This window comes from Pygocentrus nattereri, chromosome 2 (assembly GCF_015220715.1).
Source record: "Pygocentrus nattereri isolate fPygNat1 chromosome 2, fPygNat1.pri, whole genome shotgun sequence".
In the NCBI taxonomy this organism is placed as follows: domain Eukaryota; kingdom Metazoa; phylum Chordata; class Actinopteri; order Characiformes; family Serrasalmidae; genus Pygocentrus; species Pygocentrus nattereri.
This window is the reverse complement of record NC_051212.1, coordinates 8,701,747-8,723,262: the sequence shown is the minus strand read 5'-3', so window position 1 is coordinate 8,723,262 and position 21,516 is coordinate 8,701,747. Positions and strand designations below refer to the sequence as shown.

The 21,516-nt window shown below is 43.7% G+C and overlaps 1 protein-coding gene across 1 annotated transcript; it reads right to left on the bottom strand.

The window, feature by feature from the left end:
* Positions 1–271: 271 nt before the first annotated feature.
* LOC119262378 (macrophage mannose receptor 1-like) lies at positions 272–16,203 on the bottom strand. The gene is made up of 7 exons (XM_037534066.1): positions 16,156–16,203; positions 6,124–6,162; positions 5,823–6,037; positions 5,312–5,359; positions 1,562–1,724; positions 977–1,339; positions 272–886 (listed from the first exon to the last, which is right to left on the bottom strand). The coding sequence occupies exons 2-7, from the start codon at positions 6,158–6,160 to the stop codon at positions 879–881; spliced, it is 834 nt and encodes a 277-aa protein (XP_037389963.1). The 5' UTR covers positions 6,161–6,162; positions 16,156–16,203; the 3' UTR covers positions 272–878.
* Positions 16,204–21,516: the final 5,313 nt, after the last annotated feature.

The following is a 21,516-nucleotide window of genomic DNA, read 5'->3' as shown; positions in this document are numbered from 1 at the left end:
ATCTTGTAGAAAGCTTCCCAGAAGATTACAAGCTGTTAGAGCTGCACAGAAGGACCAACTCCATATTGATGCCCATGGATTTAGAATGGATTGTCATAAAAGCTACTGCAGGTGTAATGTGTAGTTGTCCCAATACTTGTGTGTATACAGAATGTGTGTGAATATGTATATAATTTAGATTTATTTAGATTTTCATCTCAAAACACTGACTGCATAATAATGGCAGTTTACTTAAGCAGTTTATTTAAAGTCAAAACAACATGCTGAGAATGGGCTTTCATACTAATGTCCTCAGGTGGAATTCTCTCAATACAGGTCAAGAATCTACACCAGTTTATTTATGTAAGTGAGCAAAGACGAAAAGAATAATAACCCACATTATACAATTCAAAAATAGAAATAAAACTAACAGCACATTACTTTAAACCTATAATGCATTATTTTAGCTTGCGCTAAGTAAAACAGGGGCTTAAAGGTTTGTGTTCTTTGAAAAGTATTACAGAAATTTATAAGAATGAAAATGTTTGAATTACACACAGAGGAAAAGTTTAAAAGAAGACATACAGATAAAAGAAAAGGCACTTCAACGATAAACAGCTCAAGTACAGTTTATAAACATTGTTAAAGTCAGAACATTTGTAATTTACAAAGCTACAATATTAGACAAAATAAGTTGTTATGAGTCTGACACTTTCTCTTCCTTCAATGGCACAAAAAGGAGCTGCCTCAGGAAAATATGAATATCAGTGTTCTTAACCTGAATTGTTGTGTTTTGAAAGATAAAGAAGGCATCAGCATCATGATGATGAAGAAATAACTGCCAAATATCATGATGATCCTGAACTGTGGAGATCCAGCTGAACAGCCTGCATCTTCTTCTAGATCTCTAAAAAGGAGCAAAGACCATTATTCAGTATTTCTTTCACCATCAATACTTAACTACTGACAGATATTCAATCCTCTGTATAATCCTCACCCTCAGACGTGGTGCAGATGAAGTTGAGTCTGTGATCCTCTGGCAGACTGACCCACTGCTTACTCCCAGAATGCACCGCTCCTGTTCTTTCTCCTCCACTGCAGTCTTCCACCCCTGTCCCGTTCCCCGGAGCCCAGTTCTGGTAGCAGATCGACACTCCATTCACCCAGAACCAGAAGCTCAGGGTGCAGGTGTGACGCAGACCCATCCACACATTAGCAGTGGAGGCATAATAAACAGCTGTTTCCACCCAGTGCTGGATTTCCTCAGTGTGAACAGAAACCAGATCCTCATGATTCTCTCTGCAGTAGCTCAGAGCTTCTCTCCACGTCTTCTTCTGATTAATCAGGATGAGTGGAAGCTCTAATGAAGGGTGAGAACAATACTTGCCTGTATGACATATTATACAGACAGTTGTGTTTTTATCTGTTTGTGTTTGTGTTTGATTGAGTCTCTCTATGAATCCAGTATTCAGATCTGTATTAAAGTGCTGAGTCAGTGAAACTGCTCCAAACACAAACATTAAAACTAAATGTGCTGGATGTGTAACAGATGTTCTGCAGTTCATCATCTGATATGACTCACTCTTATAGCAGACGAATTGATTTGTGTGACTGCAGTCTGCATCATTCCACCTGTATTTATCTGCACTCCGTAACTCTCCACAGTTACCAGTACCAGCGTTGTTTGGTTCCCCAGAGTTCCAGTTGCTGTATGAGAAGTTACTCCCATCTGACCACGTCCAGGACTAAAGACAAATTAATACCTGGTCAGGAAATCTTTTCTGCATTCGTTACTCAATATCATACCAAATCATCGTTCTTACAGTCCTGTGGGGATTTTAGTGATTAGCTGTTGTTTTGTGGGGAGCTGTTGTTCTGTGTTATTGCAGGAGAGGGTTTGTAATTCAAATAAATTAATGAACAAATTAAGTACACAACACTGCAGAACATTGCTGTGGTTGGACGTGACTGAGCCTAGTTACAGTTGCTAAGCTATGACTGGCCAATCGGTATGTAGAAGAGGGTCTTTTTAGTGAAGGGTCCACTTTTGATATTTCAAATAATGCAGCACTAAACCTCTTTAACCGAGTAACTTTTCTCTTTACCTTTTTAATAGTTTATTTATTTTGACAAGGTAACTTAGGGAAGCTGTGCCCTCTCGAAACACGTGAGTAGAGAGAGTCATTGTCTGTTTTTTCGCCGTGAAAGTGCTGCTTTCACTCACTCTCCGTGTCCGCCGTGGCGATGCAGCATGGCCGCTTTGTTTACACCCGGGACCAGCTGATCACGCTGAAGCCAGTCGGGATGGCGACCAGGACAACGAACATCCCCAAAGAGCTTTGGAGACGGACGCACAGGGGATGCAGAGGGGGAATAATCCAGCGCGCGGGGAAAGCGAGGGAGAGACGGCGGAGGCTTATGGAGAAGAGGGGATATAAGCCGCGTCTCCCCTCCGTCATCATGGGCAACGTGAGGTCACTGCATAAGATGGACGAGCTGACAGCGCTAGCCAGGAGTCAGAGGGAGCACCGGGAGTGTAGTCTAATGTGCTTTTCGGAGACATGGCTACACCAGGACATCCCGGATGACACTGTTTCCATCAATGGCTTCCAGACTGTTCAGGCCGACCGGGGCTGCACTGAGAGCGGTGAGCGCAAAGGAGGAGGGCTTGCTGTGCTAGTCAATAACCGCTGGTGTAACCCTGGTTACATTACCATCAAGGAACGTGCCTGTTGCCCAGACATTGAGCTGTTGGCTGTTGGACTCAGGCCATATTATTTACCAGGCGAGTATTCGCATGCCATCATTGTGATTATCTACATTCCCCCCTCTGCCAACACAACGTCGGCAAACACGACAAATGCGACACCCGAGTGCCTTTATCGCCATATCAGGTAACTTTAACCATGCCGCTATGGCCAAGGCACTACCACACTTCACTCAGTATGTGGACTGTCCCACCAGAGAGGAAAGAACACTGGACCTGCTGAATGCTAATGTTAAGGTCGCATACAGCTGCTCCCCCCTCCCCTCTCTGGGTAGGTCAGACCACAACTTGGTACACTTCAGCCCCTGTTATGTGCCGCTGGTGAAGAGTCAGCCTGTGACCAAGCGGACATTGAGTAGATGGCCTGGGGAGACTTACGAGGCACTGCATGATTGCTTCGAGGCTACTGATTGGTCTGCATCACGGACTACATTAACGTCTGTGTGGACTCCACTGTCCCTACCAGGACTGTTAAATGTTACTCAAACAACAAGCCGTGGGTAACAAAGGATATTAAGGCTCTCCTCAACAAGTAGAAGAGGGGCTTCAGAGCTGGAGACAGAGTGGAGGTGAGAACGATTCAGAGGGAACTGAAGACAGCTATCAAGGAGGCGAAGGACAAATATAGGAGGAAGCTGGAGTGGGAACTCCAGTAGAACAACATGAGGGAGGTCTGGAATGGAATGAGGACCATCACCAGCTTCAGGTCCAGCAACAACGGAGGAGCAGAGGTCACTGTGGACGGGGCGAACAAGCTAAATCTGTTCTTTAACAGATTTGACACGGCAGGCTCTTTGTGGAGTACTTCATCATGAGCCTGAGTCTCCTGAGGGTCCCCATGATGTGGAAGACATCCTGCATTGTTCCTGTTCCAAAGACGCCACGACCCAGTGATGACAAGCACTACAGGCCAGTGGCACTAACGTCTCATGTCATGAAGACCAAGGAGAGGCTCGTCTTGGATCAGCTCCGACCCATAGTCCAGCCTTTTCTAGATCCCCTCCAGTTTGCCTATCAGCCCCGCCTGGGAGTTGAAGACGCCATCATCTACTTGCTCAAACGTGTATATGCTCCCCTGGATAAACCAGCCAGCTCTTTGAGGGTCATGTTTTTTTTACTTCTCCAGTGCATTTAACACTGTCTGGCCTGCTCTTCTGGTTGATAAGCTAACAGTGATTCAAGTAAATGCCCCCCTTGTGTCCTGGATTGTTGACTACCTGACCGGCAGACCACAGTATGTACGCCTGCAGCACTGTGTGTCGACAGAGTGGTCAGCAACACTGGAGTTCCACAAGGAACTGTCCTCTCTCCTCTCCTCGTTCCTCTTCACCGTCTACACCATGGACTTTAGCTACTGCACAGAGACTTGACATCTTCAGAAGTTTTCTGATGACTCTGCAATAGTTGGATGTATCAGCAAGGGAGTTGAGGATGAGTACAGGGCAACGGTGAAGGACTTTGTCGCATGGTGCGAGCGGAACCACCTGCAGCTCAATGTCACAAAGACAAAGGAACTGGTGGTGGACCTGAGGAGGAACAAGGCACCGGTGACTCCGGTGTCCATCAGGGGGGGTCAGTGTGGACACGGTGGATGATTACAAATATCTGGGTGTGTATATTGACAATAAACTGGACTGGGCTAAGAAAACTGACACGCTCTACAGGAAGGGCCAAAGTCGTCTCTGTTTTCTGAAGCTCCTGAGGTCCTTCAACATCTCCCGGACTATGCTCAGGATCTTCTATGAGTCTGTGGTGGCGAGTGCTATCCTCTATGCTGTTGCATGCTGGGGAAGCAAGCTGAGGGTGGCAGATGCCAACAGACTCAGCAAACTGATCCGCAAGGCCGGTGATGTTGTGGGTGTGGAGCTGGACTCGCTGACGGCCGTGTCGGAGAGGAGGACACTGTCTAAGCTGAAGGCCATTATGGACAATGGCTCCCACCCACTCTACGACACGGTGATGAGACACAAGAGCTCATTCAGCTCAAGACTCACTCTACCAAAATGCACCACAGAGCGCCACAGGAATTCATTCTTACCTGTGGCCATCAAACTCTATAACTCCTCCCTCAGTGTGTGATTCACAAAACTCAATACCAAACTGTTCATTTGTGCAATAATAACAATTGTGTGTGCAAAAACTCAGAGGGACACTAACTTAATTTATATAATTTAAATAGTTTATACCAGATGTTTCATATTTATTATCACAGTCACCGCCACTTTACTATATTCATAATTACTTAAATCTCATGTACATACTGCAAATTTCTCTATATTGTTTTAAATGATTAAAGTGTTTATTCTTTTATATAAATGGCTGCAACTGTCACAACTGCAATTTCCTCCTGGGATCAATAAAGTAATCTGAATCTGAATCTGAAAACAGGCAGGTTTAAGAGCTGGATATTTACCAGCTGTGAAACTGACACTCATTCATCTCACTGTGTTAAACAGAAATACAATGAAAATAAACACGAATAACGAAAAGATCTAAAATGTATTTCTCTATATTTGCTGTATATTTGGAGATACTTCTCCTGATCCAAGGCTGAGGACAGCGTACCTGGTTGACCCCACTGGCCATCCGCGGTCTTGCAGCTCCTTGGAAACACTAGAAATGTTTGAGAGAAAAAGAAAACCTATGTAGGAAAAACATATAATAAACTCTCATGTTAAACTGGACAAATTTTAGACAAGTAAATAAAAGTCTAGGCTTCATCCAGAACAGCTCTTTATAACACAAATCACTAGATGTCACTGTCACTAATTTGGTGTACATGTATTTGAAGCTATTAATTAGCTATGTGTCATGGTTTAAAACAATGTGGTTTAAAATATATCAAAGATATTTCAGTGTTATTTGTTGAATCAATCTATAAATAATAATAATAATAAATAGATGTAGTTATATTCAGGTAATAATGTATTAGATCTACATAAAGGAAACATACATCAAGTGATGCACAATCATCTGGAATTTTGTATATTAACAGTTATTAAGTGAAATAAGTTTAGGAGAGATCAAAGCCTACGTCTCAAACAGGCTCATGAATTGTTCTCTCTTTCCTGCTTACAGTGTTGTCCTTATTTTCTTTCTGACTCAGTCCGATCCAGAAATTGCCTGTTTTCTCATTGAGAACAGCTACCAGAGCATTCATCTCCTCTTGGCTCTCAATGGTGGCCAGGTCAGTGAATGTCTCTCTGCAGTATTTCTGAGCGTCGGTCCATTTCTTATTTTCATTCACCACATGAAACTGACGAGTCCCACAGAAGGAAAGCGTCCACAGAGCTGTAGAGATGAAAGCTCTCGTCAGCATGACAGTACAGTAATGAAGCAACAGAGAGTTTTACAGATGATCATGAAGCTACACTGACCTGAGAAAAGCAGGACCAGATACAGAGCTGAACTCATGACTGTGGAGAACAAGAGAGACACCATCCACACATTAAACACCTCCACAGTCTTTACTACCAGCACATTAGATCACGCTGTTTAAGAGACATTACATTTAGTTACAGTAACATGATCCAGTTAAAGCCCCAGTCAGGGATCTGAGAGGAATGGAAAGGCTCTAGATTGAGATCCATTTATATTTTGAAACTCTGAATGGAAAAAACACAATCACAAAAAAACATATTTTTCATTTTATCAAAAAGAGCAGATAAACACCCAAAGATTTAACTTAAACAGAAGAGTTGTATTTATTGAATATATGTGATTGTGTTCTTCTGTAGTAAATTATTGTAGTAGTAGTCAATTATTATTAGTAGTAAAACATTCTAATTTAAATTTTAAATAAATTCAGTTAGATTTTTAAATGACATGTTTTCCTTCCTTCCTTGTTGTGGCGGAAGGGCTTGTGTAGACTAGGGATCTTCAGAGCTAAGTCATCCACAAGGTCCAGCATGGGGGAGCGGTGCAGTGCTGCACAGGCAGTGGGAGATTGCAGGGGGGTCCTTGGCGGCCTAGGCCCTTTCGGCAGAAACTGGCTCTTGGCATGTGGAATGTAACCTCACTGGAGGGAAGGAGCCGGAGCTTTTGTGGGAAGCGAGAAATACCAACTACATATAGTTGGGCTCACCTCCTCACACAGTGTCAGTAAACTTCTTGATAGGGGTTGGTCCCTCTCCTACTCAAGGGTTGCACAGGGTGAGAGGCGCTGGGCAGGAGTGGGGATACTCGCGAGTGCCCAGCTGGTGGCCGTGCAGTTGGAGTTTGTCCCGGTGGACAAGAGGGTCACCTCAATGTGAATTAAAATCGCAGAGAGGAAAACTCTGAGTGTTGTATGTGCTTATGCACCAAACACCAGGTCAGAGTATTCGGCCTTCTTGGAGCGAGTGGGTGGGGTTCTGGAAAGGGCCCCGCCTACAGACAGGTGACCGCTAGTTGGGACAGGTGGCAGCAGTAATGTGGTAACTGTACCGGACTGTAGTGGTGAAGAGGGAGCTGAGCCATAAGGCAAAGCTCTCTGTTTACCGGTCGATCTACATCACAACCCTCACCTATGGTCATGAGCTGTGGGTAATGACCGAAAGAACGAGATCGCGAATACAAGCGGTGGAAATGAGCTTTCTTCGTCGGGTGGCGGACTACACTCTATTTGATAGGGTGAGGAGCTCGGCCATCTGGGAGGAGCTTGGAGTAGAGACACTACTCCTCCGCATTGAGAGGAGCCAGCTGAGGTGGTTCAGGCATCTGATTCAGATGTGACCCTAGACGCCTCCTGGTGTGGGTGTACCAGGCATGGCCTACCAGGATAAGACCCTGGGGTCATCCTAGGACCAGCTGGAGGGATTACCTCTCCAAGTTGGCCTGGGAGCGGCTTGGGATCCCTGGGAATGAGCTGGAGGAAGTTGCAGGGGACAGGGTCATCTGGGATTCTCTGCTCTCCCAGCTGCTAGTGCGACCCTATCTGTATTAAGAGGTTAATGAGGACGACGATGATGATGATGGTCCTATTCTCCTTTACTTTTTAAATGACTCTGTATTTTCTCATTTGTAAAATAACAATGTATGAAATGTGCTAAATAAATAAACTTGCCTTGCTCTGTCTAGCTATGGTGGCTGACAAGACACTATTCATAGAAAAATTCAAACACGCTGCCAACAACACAAACACAGAAAACACTTTTGTTAGACGGGTCAAAAAAGGTGTTATTTTTCTTGATTTATCTTTAAAATACATGTTGGATTTATGTGTTGGTGTGTTTATGTTTTGAGTGTTTGGTTTTACTTAAATTTTTCATGTGGTGTGCTATGTAATTTTGGGTGTCTTTGATTTCTTTTGGGGCCGTCTGATTATCTCCACCTGAACTTAATAACTGTCTCTTTAATCAGCCTATCAGCGTGGAAAGAGAGCCCGGGTGCTCGGGGACTCTTATTTTAAAAGCGGACTTTTACAGGAGGGGAGAGAGATCCGGGGAGAGAGATCCGGAGAGAGAGATCCGGAGAGAGAGATCCGGGGAAGGATTGGTGGCACAGGTGTGCTGCGGGTGTGGATAGTGCAGCAGAGGCGGAAGCAGCCGGGAGCGTGGCTAGAACGCCAGCAGGATTCGGCGCAGCATTAGCCGGCAGTAGGGGCTTGGTCCGAGTGGCGTGTGAGTGCAGCGGCTGGCAGCAGATTCAGGAGGAACTGCTGGAGTGTGTGCATGCGGTGACGTCAGCGGCGGCTCAAAGGGAATGCTTGATAGAAGACCGAGGGTCATCCTATACACCACAGGCGTGTTGCTGCAATTTCTGGGTAGTGGTTTCGATCACTACCCGGAACTGTGTGAGTACGAGCAGCTGTTTTATAGGTGGTGTATATTTTAAGGAACCAGGAGTGCTGGACTGCCATTGCTTTTATTAATTAACTCTAAATACTCTGACTACACTCGGAAACCCTCTCTGTAGCCACTAGGCTAATTTAAACCCAAGCTTGAGTACACAAAGGACATATTACTGGTCAGTCTTTTCTTTTATTTTGTCCTAGAGCGGCGTGGTGAGACCCAAGGGAGCCGTGTCTACATTCCCCTGGTCGTTATGGACTTCTTTTATTGAAACAGTGAACCAGACTTTCCTTTCTTTTAGTTCCTGTGTATTCTTGGTTCCCCTTTGTGTTTTTTTGGTTTATTTGGTATTATTCTTTTGTTTTGCGTTTTTGTTTATTTATTTTTCTGTTGTTTTGCTTTCGTTCCCATTAACCTACCGCAACGACCTAGCTTTTAGTGTATATATTTGCTCAAAGTATAAAATAAAACATTGCTTGTTTGAGTATGCTGTCTCCTGTTGGAATCACTGGCTCATACTCTGTTCCCTCCCAAACGAATTTATTATTTCTTTACTAGTGTGGGTGAGTCGTGTGGAGTTTGGGTTAGATTGGGTTCTGGTTGTACATCTTTCTCTATCTCAATGGTTCTTAGGAGTAGTAAATTTTAATAGTAGGTTTTAAGTGTTCTACATTGTTTTAAAATTCTATTCCTAGGGGCTATGTGATATGTTGGAAGTCCCTGGTTATTTTAGGAATACATACCTTATATTTAACTAACCCACGCGACACCCGCCCCTTTTCTGGCGTAGTCGGCAGGATTGGGAGTGAAAGAGTGCCAGTTTTCCCAAAGGATAACAGAAAAAAAAAAATTTTCATAATGATGATGCCGGTGTTTCCAGGTGCCCCTTGGGTACCTAAGTTTAAAGGACCTGATGGTGATTTTATGTACTCTGATTGGAAAGAACAGGTACAAGGTTTGTTGGAGGTACAAGATCTTACAGAACCTAGGAAGGTGCAGATTTTAATGGGTGCTCTATCGGGAGAAGCAAAGCAAGAAGTAAATGTGTTAGAAGCTGGGGATAGAGATACAGCAGTGAAAATTTTCAAACACTTGGATAACTTGTATGCAGCTGAAGTACCATTTCCTGTCCTAAGAACACAATTCTTTAGTTGTAGACAGAGGCCAGGTGAGACTTTTAAAGCTTTTGTGTTACGATTGAGGGAACTTTTCTGCAGACTGCGGAGGCGAAACCCGGAGGGAGCCCTCACTGAAACACAGTTGAAAGACCAGCTGTTGTTGGGGCTAGAAGATGGACCGTTCAGACGGGCTTTGCAGACTTTTGCTCGGAGAATGCCTGCAGGGACCTTCGCAGACCTACACCAAGAAGCCTTACTATTGGAAACCGAATATGGGCCCAACAGGTATGATACGTCATGTTCAGTGATCCGTGAGACCAGGGCATCTCATTCTTGTCCACAACGGGCGGATTGGAGGGCGGAGCTGAAACAAGAGTTGCTGCAAGAAATGCGTGGTCAAATGCGCGAGTTGACCCAAGAGGTAATCAAAGAGCTGAAACCTCTGTGGTGTGAACCCAGCCTGAATGTTCCGTCTACTAGGGCTACTACCAGCCGAAACCGGGATCCGACACAACCAAATCAATGGGATGCTGATGGTAAGCCTATTTGTCGTCGTTGCAAGAAACCTGGACATCTTGCTAGGAACTGCAGGGGAACTGCTGTTGTAGGGCCGCATTTAAACTAAATTGCCCTGCTACAGAGGTCCAAGCAGTGGGGCCCTTGGCTGAGACAGACCATCATAGGACCACAGAGACTTTTATTGGAAATTGCCCTATAGTAGAAATTCTGGTGGAAAATGTAAAATGTACAGGACTTTTAGATACTGGTTCTCAGGTTACCCTGATGCAACACCAAATGCTGAAGTATTTCCCTCAGTATCAGATGGGTAGAGCCCCTATTTTAACACTAAAAGCTGCTAATGGACTTGAAATACCCTATGTTGGCTATGCTGTTCTGAACTTCGAAGTCGCTGGAGTTCAGATCCCAGAACGGGGTGTTGTGATTGTTAAATATGAGTGTTCTACTTACCCAATGATTATTGGCATGAATGTCCTGTCTGCATGCTGGAATGATCTCTTCCAGGAACGAGAGCAGCTGAGGTGGAAAGGAACCTCCCCCAGGAATGACAGAAAACTGTGGCAGCAAACACTTGCGACCTGCCAACGGATTGCTGCCCAAGAGCAGAGAGATGGCTTTGTGGGTCATGTCTGGTCTGCTAGCCGACGTAGGATCTGTGTTCCCCCAGAAAGTGAAATGATCGTGTGGGGACGTGTCCGGGTGAACAGGAGGGGCCAAGAATACTGTGGCCTAGTGGAGCCAGTGCTGGATGGAGGTGCTTTGACTGTGGCACGGACAGTAGCGAGGGTAAAGTATGGACGAATCCCTGTCCGCCTGTGTAATGTTCACCCGTATCCTATGTTTATAGGAAAGTTTCAGAAGCTGGGCAAACTGTATGAAGTGCAACAAGCTGATGTCCATGGACAATATGATCTCCAGCTGGACGTTAAGTCAGAAGGCGTGGTGGAAGTGAGTGTAATCGAGACTGTTCCTGTGGGGAAGGGTACCCCCACATTTGAGGTGAGCCAGTTTGCTACCCGTTCGGATCTAACAGATCGGCAGCAGGTTGAATTAGGTCACTAATACTATGCGAGGCTTATGGTATAACCCGAAGTAGGACCACGTCATATCATCCGGCTGGGAATGGTAGAGTAGAGCGCATGAACCAGACCCTGCTCCATATGTTACGTACACTAGAGGTGCAGAAGCAGGACAGGTGGCCAGAGTTTCTCCCTGAGTTGCTTCAAGCTTATAATAATACTGTCCATAGTGCTACTGGTTTTACCCCGTCTTATTTGATATTTGGTAGGGTAGTTCGTACCCCAGTAGACACAGGCCTGGGTGTAGGACAGGGCCAGCCAAGGAAGAGCTTGAGTGGGTGGGTACAGGATCACCACCAGAAATTGACCTGGGCATATTCTGTAGCTAAACGGAGAATGGATGAGGCAGCAAGTCAGTCTAAGCAGCAGTTTGATCGCCGTGCTAAGGCAACCCCTCTACTTCCAGGACAGAGTTTGGGTACGGGACAGGAATAGGCAAGGGCGAGGGAAGCTGTGTGGTTGGTGGAGTCCCACTCCTTATGTTATAGTTGAGTTAATTGGAGAGACTGGGGTAGTATATAAGGTGAGGCCGGAACAGGGAGGACCAGAGAAAACACTCCATAGGAATGCCTTAAAACAGTGTTTGTCTAAGCCCAGTGGTCCTCAGCAGAGCCAGCAGGAAGAAAGGGAAACGGGGGCTGACGGAGGGTTTATTCCTTATAGTGTTTGGACTGCAACCCCGAATGTACCTGATGAGGTTTTGGCCAATGTTCCTGTTCGCCGTTCCACTCGTGCTAATTTTGGACAGAGACCGGTACGTTATAGAGAGGATTCTTAATTATAGCAGGGACTGCTTATGTTTTAGCGTGGGGGGGTGTTAGACGGGTCAAAAAAGGTTATTTTTCTTGATTTATCTTTAAAATACATGTTGGATTTATGTGTTGGTGTGTTTATGTTTTGAGTGTTTGGTTTTACTTAAATTTTTCATGTGGTGTGCTATGTAATTTTGGGTGTCTTTGATTTCTTTTGGGGCCGTCTGATTATCTCCACCTGAACTTAATAACTGTCTCTTTAATCAGCCTATCAGCGTGGAAAGAGAGCCCGGGTGCTCGGGGACTCTTATTTTAAAAGCGGACTTTTACAGGAGGGGAGAGAGATCCGGGGAGAGAGATCCGGAGAGAGAGATCCGGGGAAGGATTGGTGGCACAGGTGTGCTGCGGGTGTGGATAGTGCAGCAGAGGCGGAAGCAGCCGGGAGCGTGGCTAGAACGCCAGCAGGATTCGGCGCAGGAATACATACCTTATATTTAACTAACCCACGCGACACTTTCATCAGAATGACTACACCTGAATTACATTTCACAAACACACTGCAAACGGAGGAAACACTTTCATCTGCAGAAATGCTGCAAAGGCAGTCACAACACAGTGGAAATATTTCTGGAAGACTCAAATTTGATGGGATATCTGTGATGGAAAATGACAGAGAGAAGTAGAGAAGACCACAGACACTTGGGCACTCACTCTGAGTTTCCTCCAGAAACACCTCTACTATATTCTGATGAAGGTTCCTGTGTTTTCTGCACTTGCAGCAGGTTTCTGAAATATATCACTGGGCAGGGCCCATGATGTCAGACACCCTACCTATACTGCAAAATCAGTAGTGTGAATCATTGTTAATTTTCCAATGAAGATGATTCCGTGTTGATGGGGGTTGATTTGGGTGTAAACTGAGCACCTGCAGTGCTACATTAGCTCTGGGGGCTGACTGAGTTAATGCCACATCTGGTACTACTGCATGCTTTTTCATGAGCTCACATGAAGGCTTCCACTGTCTGGAATATTCTATTTAAAAAGCCAACAACCAAATATATTTACTTCTATAAAACAGTCAGTTCCGGCCACACAAGCTGATTGGTTGAGAAGTGTTCTAACCTCACTGTTATTTTGTCATAACTTTATAGGTTTTTCACAAACACTGTATCACTCTGCTGAGACGCCGTTGCTAAGCTGCGACTTTGACAGCCATAGGAGACGATTAAGCTATTTGAACGTTTTTACTTTTTACTTTGGGCACAAACAGAAAATGGACACTTTTAAGATTACATTTGACCGACAGCTGATTTGGTCAGACTCTGAATATGAGACGACACTAAATTCCCAAAGTTGGTCTGTGTGGAGCTAGAGAACGAACTATTGCAACAAGCTGCTCATTAAGGAACTATAATGGCCTGTACTTAAGCAGTAGAACACTCAAGGTCATGTGTTATCGCTAAAACATCACGGCTTTGATAACCTATGGCGACCAAATCTCAAGCGTGAGGTTATTATCTGATAACACACTCCCTCTCGTCCTGTATTGCTTAAATAGAGGCCGTCGTTACATAAATTCTGGGTGAACATCAAGTGGGCTGTGATGTAATTTGATGTGTTACTGAAGTTGGTGGATAGTAACTAATTTAGTTTTGCTAGCTAGCTAACTAGGCTGAAAACACAGCCTCTCTTCGCTAGAAACAAATCACAAACCCCACTCCACTCTGGGAAAACCCACCTGCTTTCAGGCTCTTTAACATAAACATATGAGGGGTTCTACACATTGGCAAATGAGTACACATGCAGAGCACATGCATTTGGGCAGGTTGTGGGGTAGGTAGACAGATAATGATTTATCTTCTTTCTATTTTCAGAGAACTCAGTTTATTGATTGCTATCATATAGTAAAGAGTGTTTTAAGAAATATAACAAATGCTCCTAAAATAAATCTCTTACTCCACCTTTAAACCCTTTACTACTGGGAGATGTGAGTAAGATGTACGGAGAATTAGTAGCTTTTTCAATTTCAACACTTACATGAAGGAACACTGACCACTTTATCACCTGATACATGACTGAATTTTCTGGAGTCGAGTCTAGGAGAAGGGTCTAGCTGCAGACCCGCTCTACTGCATTTTCAGCCCCATAGTCTCAGCTCCAGATATGACATCACAAAAAAGCTCATATAGTCCAGGCGACAAGTGTCTGCTAGAGTATATATAAACTCCAGCAGCACTGCTGTGTCTCATCCACTCAGACCAGCGCAACACACACTAACACACCACCACCACATCAGTGTTACTGCAGTGCTGAGAACCTGCTCTGTGAGCGTCCATGGGGATCTTGACCACTGAAGAACAGGGTAAAAAGGGGTACAATGTATCAGAGAAACAGATGGACTATAGTCTCTAACTGTAGAACTACAAAGTGCAGCTATACAGTAAGTGGAGCTGATCAAATGGACAATGAGTGTAGAAACAAGGACATAATGTTCCGCCTGATTATTGTATATTTTCTTATTTATTTTCTTTGTAACTGTTCAGATGTAAGTTTTGCCCAATCCCCACAGCGCTTGGAATATTTTTTCCCTGAATAAAGAGTTAAATGATGGTTTGTTGTAATGATTTCTTATACTTGTTCACTTTTATGACTTGTGGGCTGAAACGTATGTAAATACAGAGATGAAGGAGATTTATAGCATGATTAGTGTTCATACTGGCTTTCTGTATCCTTGCAACCCATTTCATTCAAACTCAAACATTTCATTCAACCCATCCATGAAGTGAAACACCACATACACACTAGTGAATACACACACACTAGGGGCAGTAAGCACACTTGCCCGGAGCGGTGGGCAGCCCTATCCACAGCGCTCAGAGAGCAATTGGGGGTTAGGCATCTTGCTCAAGGACACCTAAGTCATGGACTGTCAGCACTGGGGATCGAACTGGCAACCTTCCGGTCACAGGGCCAGTTCCCTAACCTCCAGCCCACGACTGCCCCCATATATATGGTTTATGTAGATTTCAAAGCCAGCAGGTGGAACTGATGTACGTTAGCACCACTACCATCAGCAAAATATGACACAGCACAGTTCCAGCCGTACCACTCTGAGAACACCTGATTGTCAGCAATCTCCCTTCTTGCCACTAGAGGTCTGCCTCTCCTTTTCCTAACTCTGCCTGCAATCTTCCTTCTGGTCACCAAAGGTCTACCTCTCCTGACTTTTAACACTGTCACCATGACAACCCTAATGACTGCCGCCTCATCCTCATTTCCACCCTAATCTGCTCTGCTATAAACTTCCCAGTTGCACTCACACTTTGTGAAGTATTATCAGTTCATCAGTGTCTGCCTTGTTAATTCACCTGTCTTTGTTGGTATTTTTGACTCTTGCCTGCTCTTTGGACTGTTTTTAGCTCTTGCCTTTTCGGATACTTTATGGTTCATCTGACTGCTTTTTGTTTTTTTGACCTCTTTTTCTGTCCTCAACTTTGACCCTTGGATTTCCCTGTTTAAATAAACCACTTAAAACTTGCACATGGATCCTCCTCAAGTTCCCAAGAATCTAATGTTACTCTCACCTCGTATTAAAACACTCAAAGAATTTTTACACTCAAAGAAATCTCCAGGCCAGCAGTGGGATTAATGACGATTTGCCTCATTAAATTTGTAAAGTAAATACAGATCATAAGTTAAAACCAACAGCTCTGGTTCACAATAAACAACTGTACAAGCACAGAGAGGAAAGGTGTCCAGTAGGAATTTGAAGAAATAAAATTAAAGTTAATGTGAAGCACAAACAAAAAAAAAACTCAGAACAATTAGACTGAGAAATATTTTCTTTTTTAAAAAATATCTGCTTTGACTATGGTTAGATCTAATTTTAATATCTCTGTCCCTCTGAAATACAAACTATTGATGTCTTCATACTATAATAATAATCTGTAGGAAAATAATGATGACTAGGATTAATCCTTGCTTGCTATAACCAACACAATAAGTACAGCCTTGCATCTTTTCTTTAACAGAACGTAATAAAAAAATAAGGGAATATTAATAAAAAATAATATCTATATTCATAACCTGAAAATCAAGAACAAATCTCCTCACTTTGAGTGAGTTAAATCTCTCAGTAACAGAGTCTAGAGTCTTAAAGGTGTTTCTTACCTGCTACTGCTGGTAAAGTCGCTCTGATCGTGTCTGTGTTTGTGTCTCCTGGCGTTTGTGTGACTGAAGAGGAAACTAAAGTCGCTATAACTCTCTCTTTGTCTCATGCTGCTCCAACTTTTTTATTAGATGATGATTTACATGAAAACTCACTGGAATTATGCAAATTAGCGCTCATGAAGTAGCATTCTGAATCCACTGACGCCGTCTGACTGTCTTTATGGGGAGTCCAGTAAAGCAACCACTGCAGTCACCAGTCCTGCTAGAAATAAAGGTGTGGATGAGTTTCTCCGGGTCTGGTTTACTCAGAATACCTTTAATCTTGTTGATGTTCTTATGGTGATACTGTGCTGATTTAGTGACTGCTTTGACATGACTGCTAAAATTAAGACCAGTGTCCATAAGCACACCAGGGTTATGTGCTAGTTTCTCCAGCCCAGATAGGCAACTCAAAGTGCCTCTCACAGTAAGCGATGTGCTCAAAGCACTTACACAGTGAGTAAAGAAGACCATAGTTGTTTGGGGAGAAGGTAAACCTGAGTGTCATCTGCATGGCTGTAGAAAGAGCTGTGGTCAGTTACATCGTATTCTTTTAGAATTTGGCCAAAAGTAAAAATGTATAAATTAAATAAGTGTGGCCCAAGAATAGAACCCTGGGGCTCACCATAGTTCAGTGGCACAGAAATGTTATTTAAGCAGTTCCTTCCTCTCATGACTGATGAACCGAATGTGTTAGGAAAAACACTCCAACTGATTGAGATGTTTACTCTCTGAAGTATTTCTACTGATATTGAGTGAAACACAGTCTTTAAAAAGTTGGCTGGTAATGTGTTAAAACTGCAAGTGGACGATTTCAGATGACCCACTGTATCATTTAAAATGTCATTATGAATATGACAAAACTGGACTCTGATCTCTTCACAAAGATAGTTGGGGGCCCATCTTAAATCAGTAATACTGATTGGTCTTATGACAAGTGATAACCAACAATGTAACCAAGAATAAAATAGTCATTAACACTTTTTGTCCATGCAGAGCAGCAGTGGTGGACAGTAACTAAGTAAATGTAATTGGTTTCTGTACTTAAGTAGTTTTTTCGTGTATCTGTACTTTACTTAAGTATTTCCATTTTGGGCAACTTTTTACTTTGACTCCACTACATTTCAAAGTCAACTTCTGCCAAAACGTCTACATAAATGATGAACTAACCTAACTTTGTGTAAATAGATCACAATATAGAAATATGTCCACATATGCAGTCGTGACTGACGCGTTTCTTTTTTCTTCTGAATTTCTACAAACACCATTTCATTTTATAGTAAATTAGTTTCAGTTAGTTTATGTTTATGAACAGACGCCTACAGATCAATACAGTAAAGGAGCTCATTTGTGATCCTGAGTTTAAAGCCAGTTTTTATTAAACTTGTAACTAATTTACAATGTAATCTTAAACTGAAACTTTGCTTGTGTGTAAAAAGTGATTTCAGAGCCACTCGGTTCTCCCTGATGGAAACTGTTTACCTTCAGTGTTTTGTGCTTATGATCATTTTAATCGACGTCAGCATCACTAATTAATGACGTTCTATTAAAAGACTGGTTTACCAAGAGAGACACTGGAGGACTTCCACCTGAAATGAGTTCATGAAGTGAGTCTTGTTATAAAAATGATAACAGGACCAGATCAGAGCCAGAATTACTCTTTTAGTACTTTTACTTTATACTTAAGTACATTTGAAGGCAAATAGTTTGGTACTTTTACTCAAATTGAAGTCTAGAGTAAGGACTTCTACTTTTACTGGAGTGATATTTTACCTTGGGTATCTCTAGTTTAACTCAAGTACATGATTTGTGTACTTCGTCCATGACTGCAGAGCAGTGATATGGAGATTTCGGCAATGTGTAAGCACTAGGCCTGTTTCTCCAGGACTGTAACTCATCCCACTCCTCTAAACCGATCTGTGCAGTGTGCTTTCACTAATGAATTACCAGAACACATATTCTGTAGAACTGGGTGTGTCTGTTCCTCTTTCAAACCTGCATGTCAATAATGGCCATAAGTCCACCTGTTTTGCATGATATTGTGTGTGATATTGTGTGCGTCATTTACTGCTATTATCCTTTGGTGTCCATCATAACGGCCACCTGCTTTGCATGTTGTTGTTTTGGAGAAACATTCACAGGAATGTTAGGATCCTCAAGCTTCCATGACTTCATACTGTGCCCTCCACAAATATTGTCACTCCTGATAAACATGAGCAAAATGGGGTGTAAAAATCATTCTTTATTGCTTATTCTTTTGATGTTTCATTCAAAATATTAGCAGAAATTTGACCTTTATTTCAAACTACCACTATTGTTGCCACTTTCCTTTGTTTTCAGTAAAATCCAAGTAGAGCATGTTTCCATTGATATCTTTGTTACGACCCCATGGTTAAGCCTAGGGGAAAAAGGGCCAGTAACATATGGTTTCGATGTGATTTTTGCAGCACGAACCAGGAAGGAACAAGACACAACAAGTTCAGCATCTTTTGTGCCATTTATTTCACTCCGCACCGGATATGAGTGAGTGAGACCCTCCCCTCATAACAACAATCACCAATTATTTACAATATTTACAGTTTTACATTTACAGGCTTGCTGAAGAAAAAAATGGACTTCTGGACCTGGACAGCGCCAAAGGAAAGAAATAATAGTGTGGTTGGTTAGTGTAGTGGGTAACACCTCTGCCCTGTAGACTGGGGTTCAATCCCCCACCTGGGCAAACACCGTACACTATAACAATAAGAGTCCTTGGGCAAGACTCCTAACACCGCCTTGGCCTATCTATGTAAAATGATCAAATTGTAAGTCGCTCTGGATAAGAGCGTCAGCCAAATGATGTAAATGTAAATGAAAAAACAAAAACACTGACTACACTAGTCTCCCCAACACAAAACCGAAATACATGAATTGGCGCCCGCCCCTTACCTAGGGTGTCTATACATTGGGCCGCTACGTGATGTAATATGTATGAGCGAGCCCTTCTACCCTGTCCAGAAACCCAAGAAAACACAGCAGCAGCGAGAGAGAGAGAGAGAGAGAGAAAGAGAGTGAGAGAGTTGAAACGCAGGAAAGCCAGCAGACTATAAGTGCAAGGCACTTAAACGTAAACTGGGCCATTTAACTAACCCGACACACACAACACAATCCCATGAAAACAGTGGAGCTTTAAGGAACGAATGAAAACAGTTTAGAGCCCAGGGGTAACGCCAGCCTCCTCACGAGCTTCGCCGGTCTTCTTTTAAAATCCAAGTCCCTCCTCCAGGGCCTGAACTCTGGTTGATGATTGGCTGCAGTGGGGTACGGGTCCTCTAACAATGACTGATACTGCAGCCAACCTGTAATGGAGATAGAGAGCAAACGAGGGAGGAGACATACAAGCGAGAAAGACAGAGAGAATAGAAAAGAGGAAAAAATAACACCGGCCAGAAAAGCCCCCCTTTCCAGGCCCAACACGTAACAATCTTTTATATTTTTTAATGTTTACCTAAACAATTGGGAACACTTATATGGCCAGCCATGACTGGAGTCATGTTTCACTGGAGTATAAATGTGAGGTGGCCAAATTCTCTGCGGCGAAGTGAACGTATGTCCATACTGACTCCACGCACAGTGAGGAGGATGATTCAAGCAGCTAAACGCTGCTTTTCCATGTTTGGTCTTCACCTTCAGCAAGACTAACTGACTAGTCCCTATTAGTGTGTGAGTTCTGCTTGGCTAATATCACTGCAGCATATCAGATAAATGTGTGCCTCCTGCACTAGTAAGCCATTCATAGACCTGTAATAGCACCTTAAAGTCTATACAGGAACAGACTGGTAGCCATTGTAAGGGTTTAAGAATGGGGATGATGTGTTCCCTTCTGCTAGTTCCTTGAGCACAGATAGGCAACTCATTATGCCTCTTATTGCCTTTCTTAAATAAAGGAATCTGTTTTATCTTCATTCAACTACAGAATGTTTTGTCCCATCCACTTCTTGTTTCACTGGAGTAGCAATTTGAGGTGACATACAGTCCAAATTTACTGCTGGGAAGTGGACACATGTCTATACTGACCCCATTTTAACCACATTTTTTTAACCACATTACACTGGACTCAGTGCTTACATCTTTTTACCAGTATGTAGACTCCCTTGATTAGGGAGAACAGGACAATTGATCTCCTTTACGCCAATGTGAATGATGCATACATCACCACAGCCCTGCCCCCTCTGGGAAAGTCTGACCAAAACCTGGTCTACCTGCAGCCCCAGTACAAACCCCATGTCCGGAGAGAGCATGTAACCACACGCTCCTTCAGGAAATGGTCTCCTGAAGCCGAAACGGCTCTCAGGTATTGTTTCGAGTCCATGGAATGTAGTACTGCAGGAACCATACAGGGAGGACATCGAGGTGATTACACACTGCATAACGGACTACATGAACTTTTGCATGGACATTGTTGTTCCTGTGAAAACTGCATGCTGCTTTGCTAACAACAAGCCCTGGATAACCAGCAATGCCAAAAGGTCTGCTGAATAATAAGAAGAGAGACTTTAAAGACAACAACCAGGAGGAGCTTAGGAACATACAGAGGGAGCTCAAAGTCCAATTGCGAGAGACCAAGGAGTCCTACAGGGTGAAGGTGGAGCAGAGGTTAAGGGAGAACAACATGAGGGAGGTATGGAATGGTATGAAGACCATTACAGGTTGCAAGCAGAGGATGGACAGTGCGTTAGACGGTGGCGCAGAGAGAGCCAATGAGTTTGACATCTTCTATAACTGGTTTAACTGCCCTGTTCAGATCTCCACAGTGCCTGTATGTCCAGTAGTCACCTCCACACCCTCCCTCTGCTCAGCTCCCGGCACTTCAGTCTCTGTCTGCCTGGACATCAGCACCTCATCTGCTCCTACTGATATACATGCCACCCTAATAGACTATTTAGGTCCTGTGCTGCTAAGCTGGGGGCACCCCTACAGCACATCTTCAACCTGAGGCTGTGCTTGGGGAGGGTTCCCATACTGTGGAAGACATCATGCCTCATTCCAGTATCCAAGAGGGGGCGACCCAGTGAACTCAATGACATCAGGCCTGTTGCTCTAACATCTCATGTCATGAAGACACTGGAACGCCTTCTTTTACACCTTCTCAGACCCCAGGTTCGACATGCAACAGACCCCCTGCAGTTCGCCTACAGGGAGAAAGTGGGAGTGGAGGATGCCATGCTATACCTACTCCATCATGGCCACTCTTATCTGGATATGGGTGGTTGTGCTGCAAGAGTCATGTTCTTTGATTTTCCAGTGCCTTTAACACTATTCAGCCCCTCCAACTTAGAGACA

Excerpts from the sequence above, each read along its gene's own strand:
- LOC119262378 (XM_037534066.1), bottom strand. The coding sequence starts at position 6,160 with ATGAGTTCAGCTCTGTATCTGGTCCTGCTTTTCTCAG. Across the intron at positions 5,360-5,822 it reads AAGAAAATAAGGACAACACT|TGTTTCCAAGGAGCTGCAAG; the intron begins GTAAGCAGGAAA and ends AAACATTTCTAG. Across the intron at positions 1,725-5,311 it reads TGGCCAGTGGGGTCAACCAG|TCCTGGACGTGGTCAGATGG; the intron begins GTACGCTGTCCT and ends ATTTGTCTTTAG.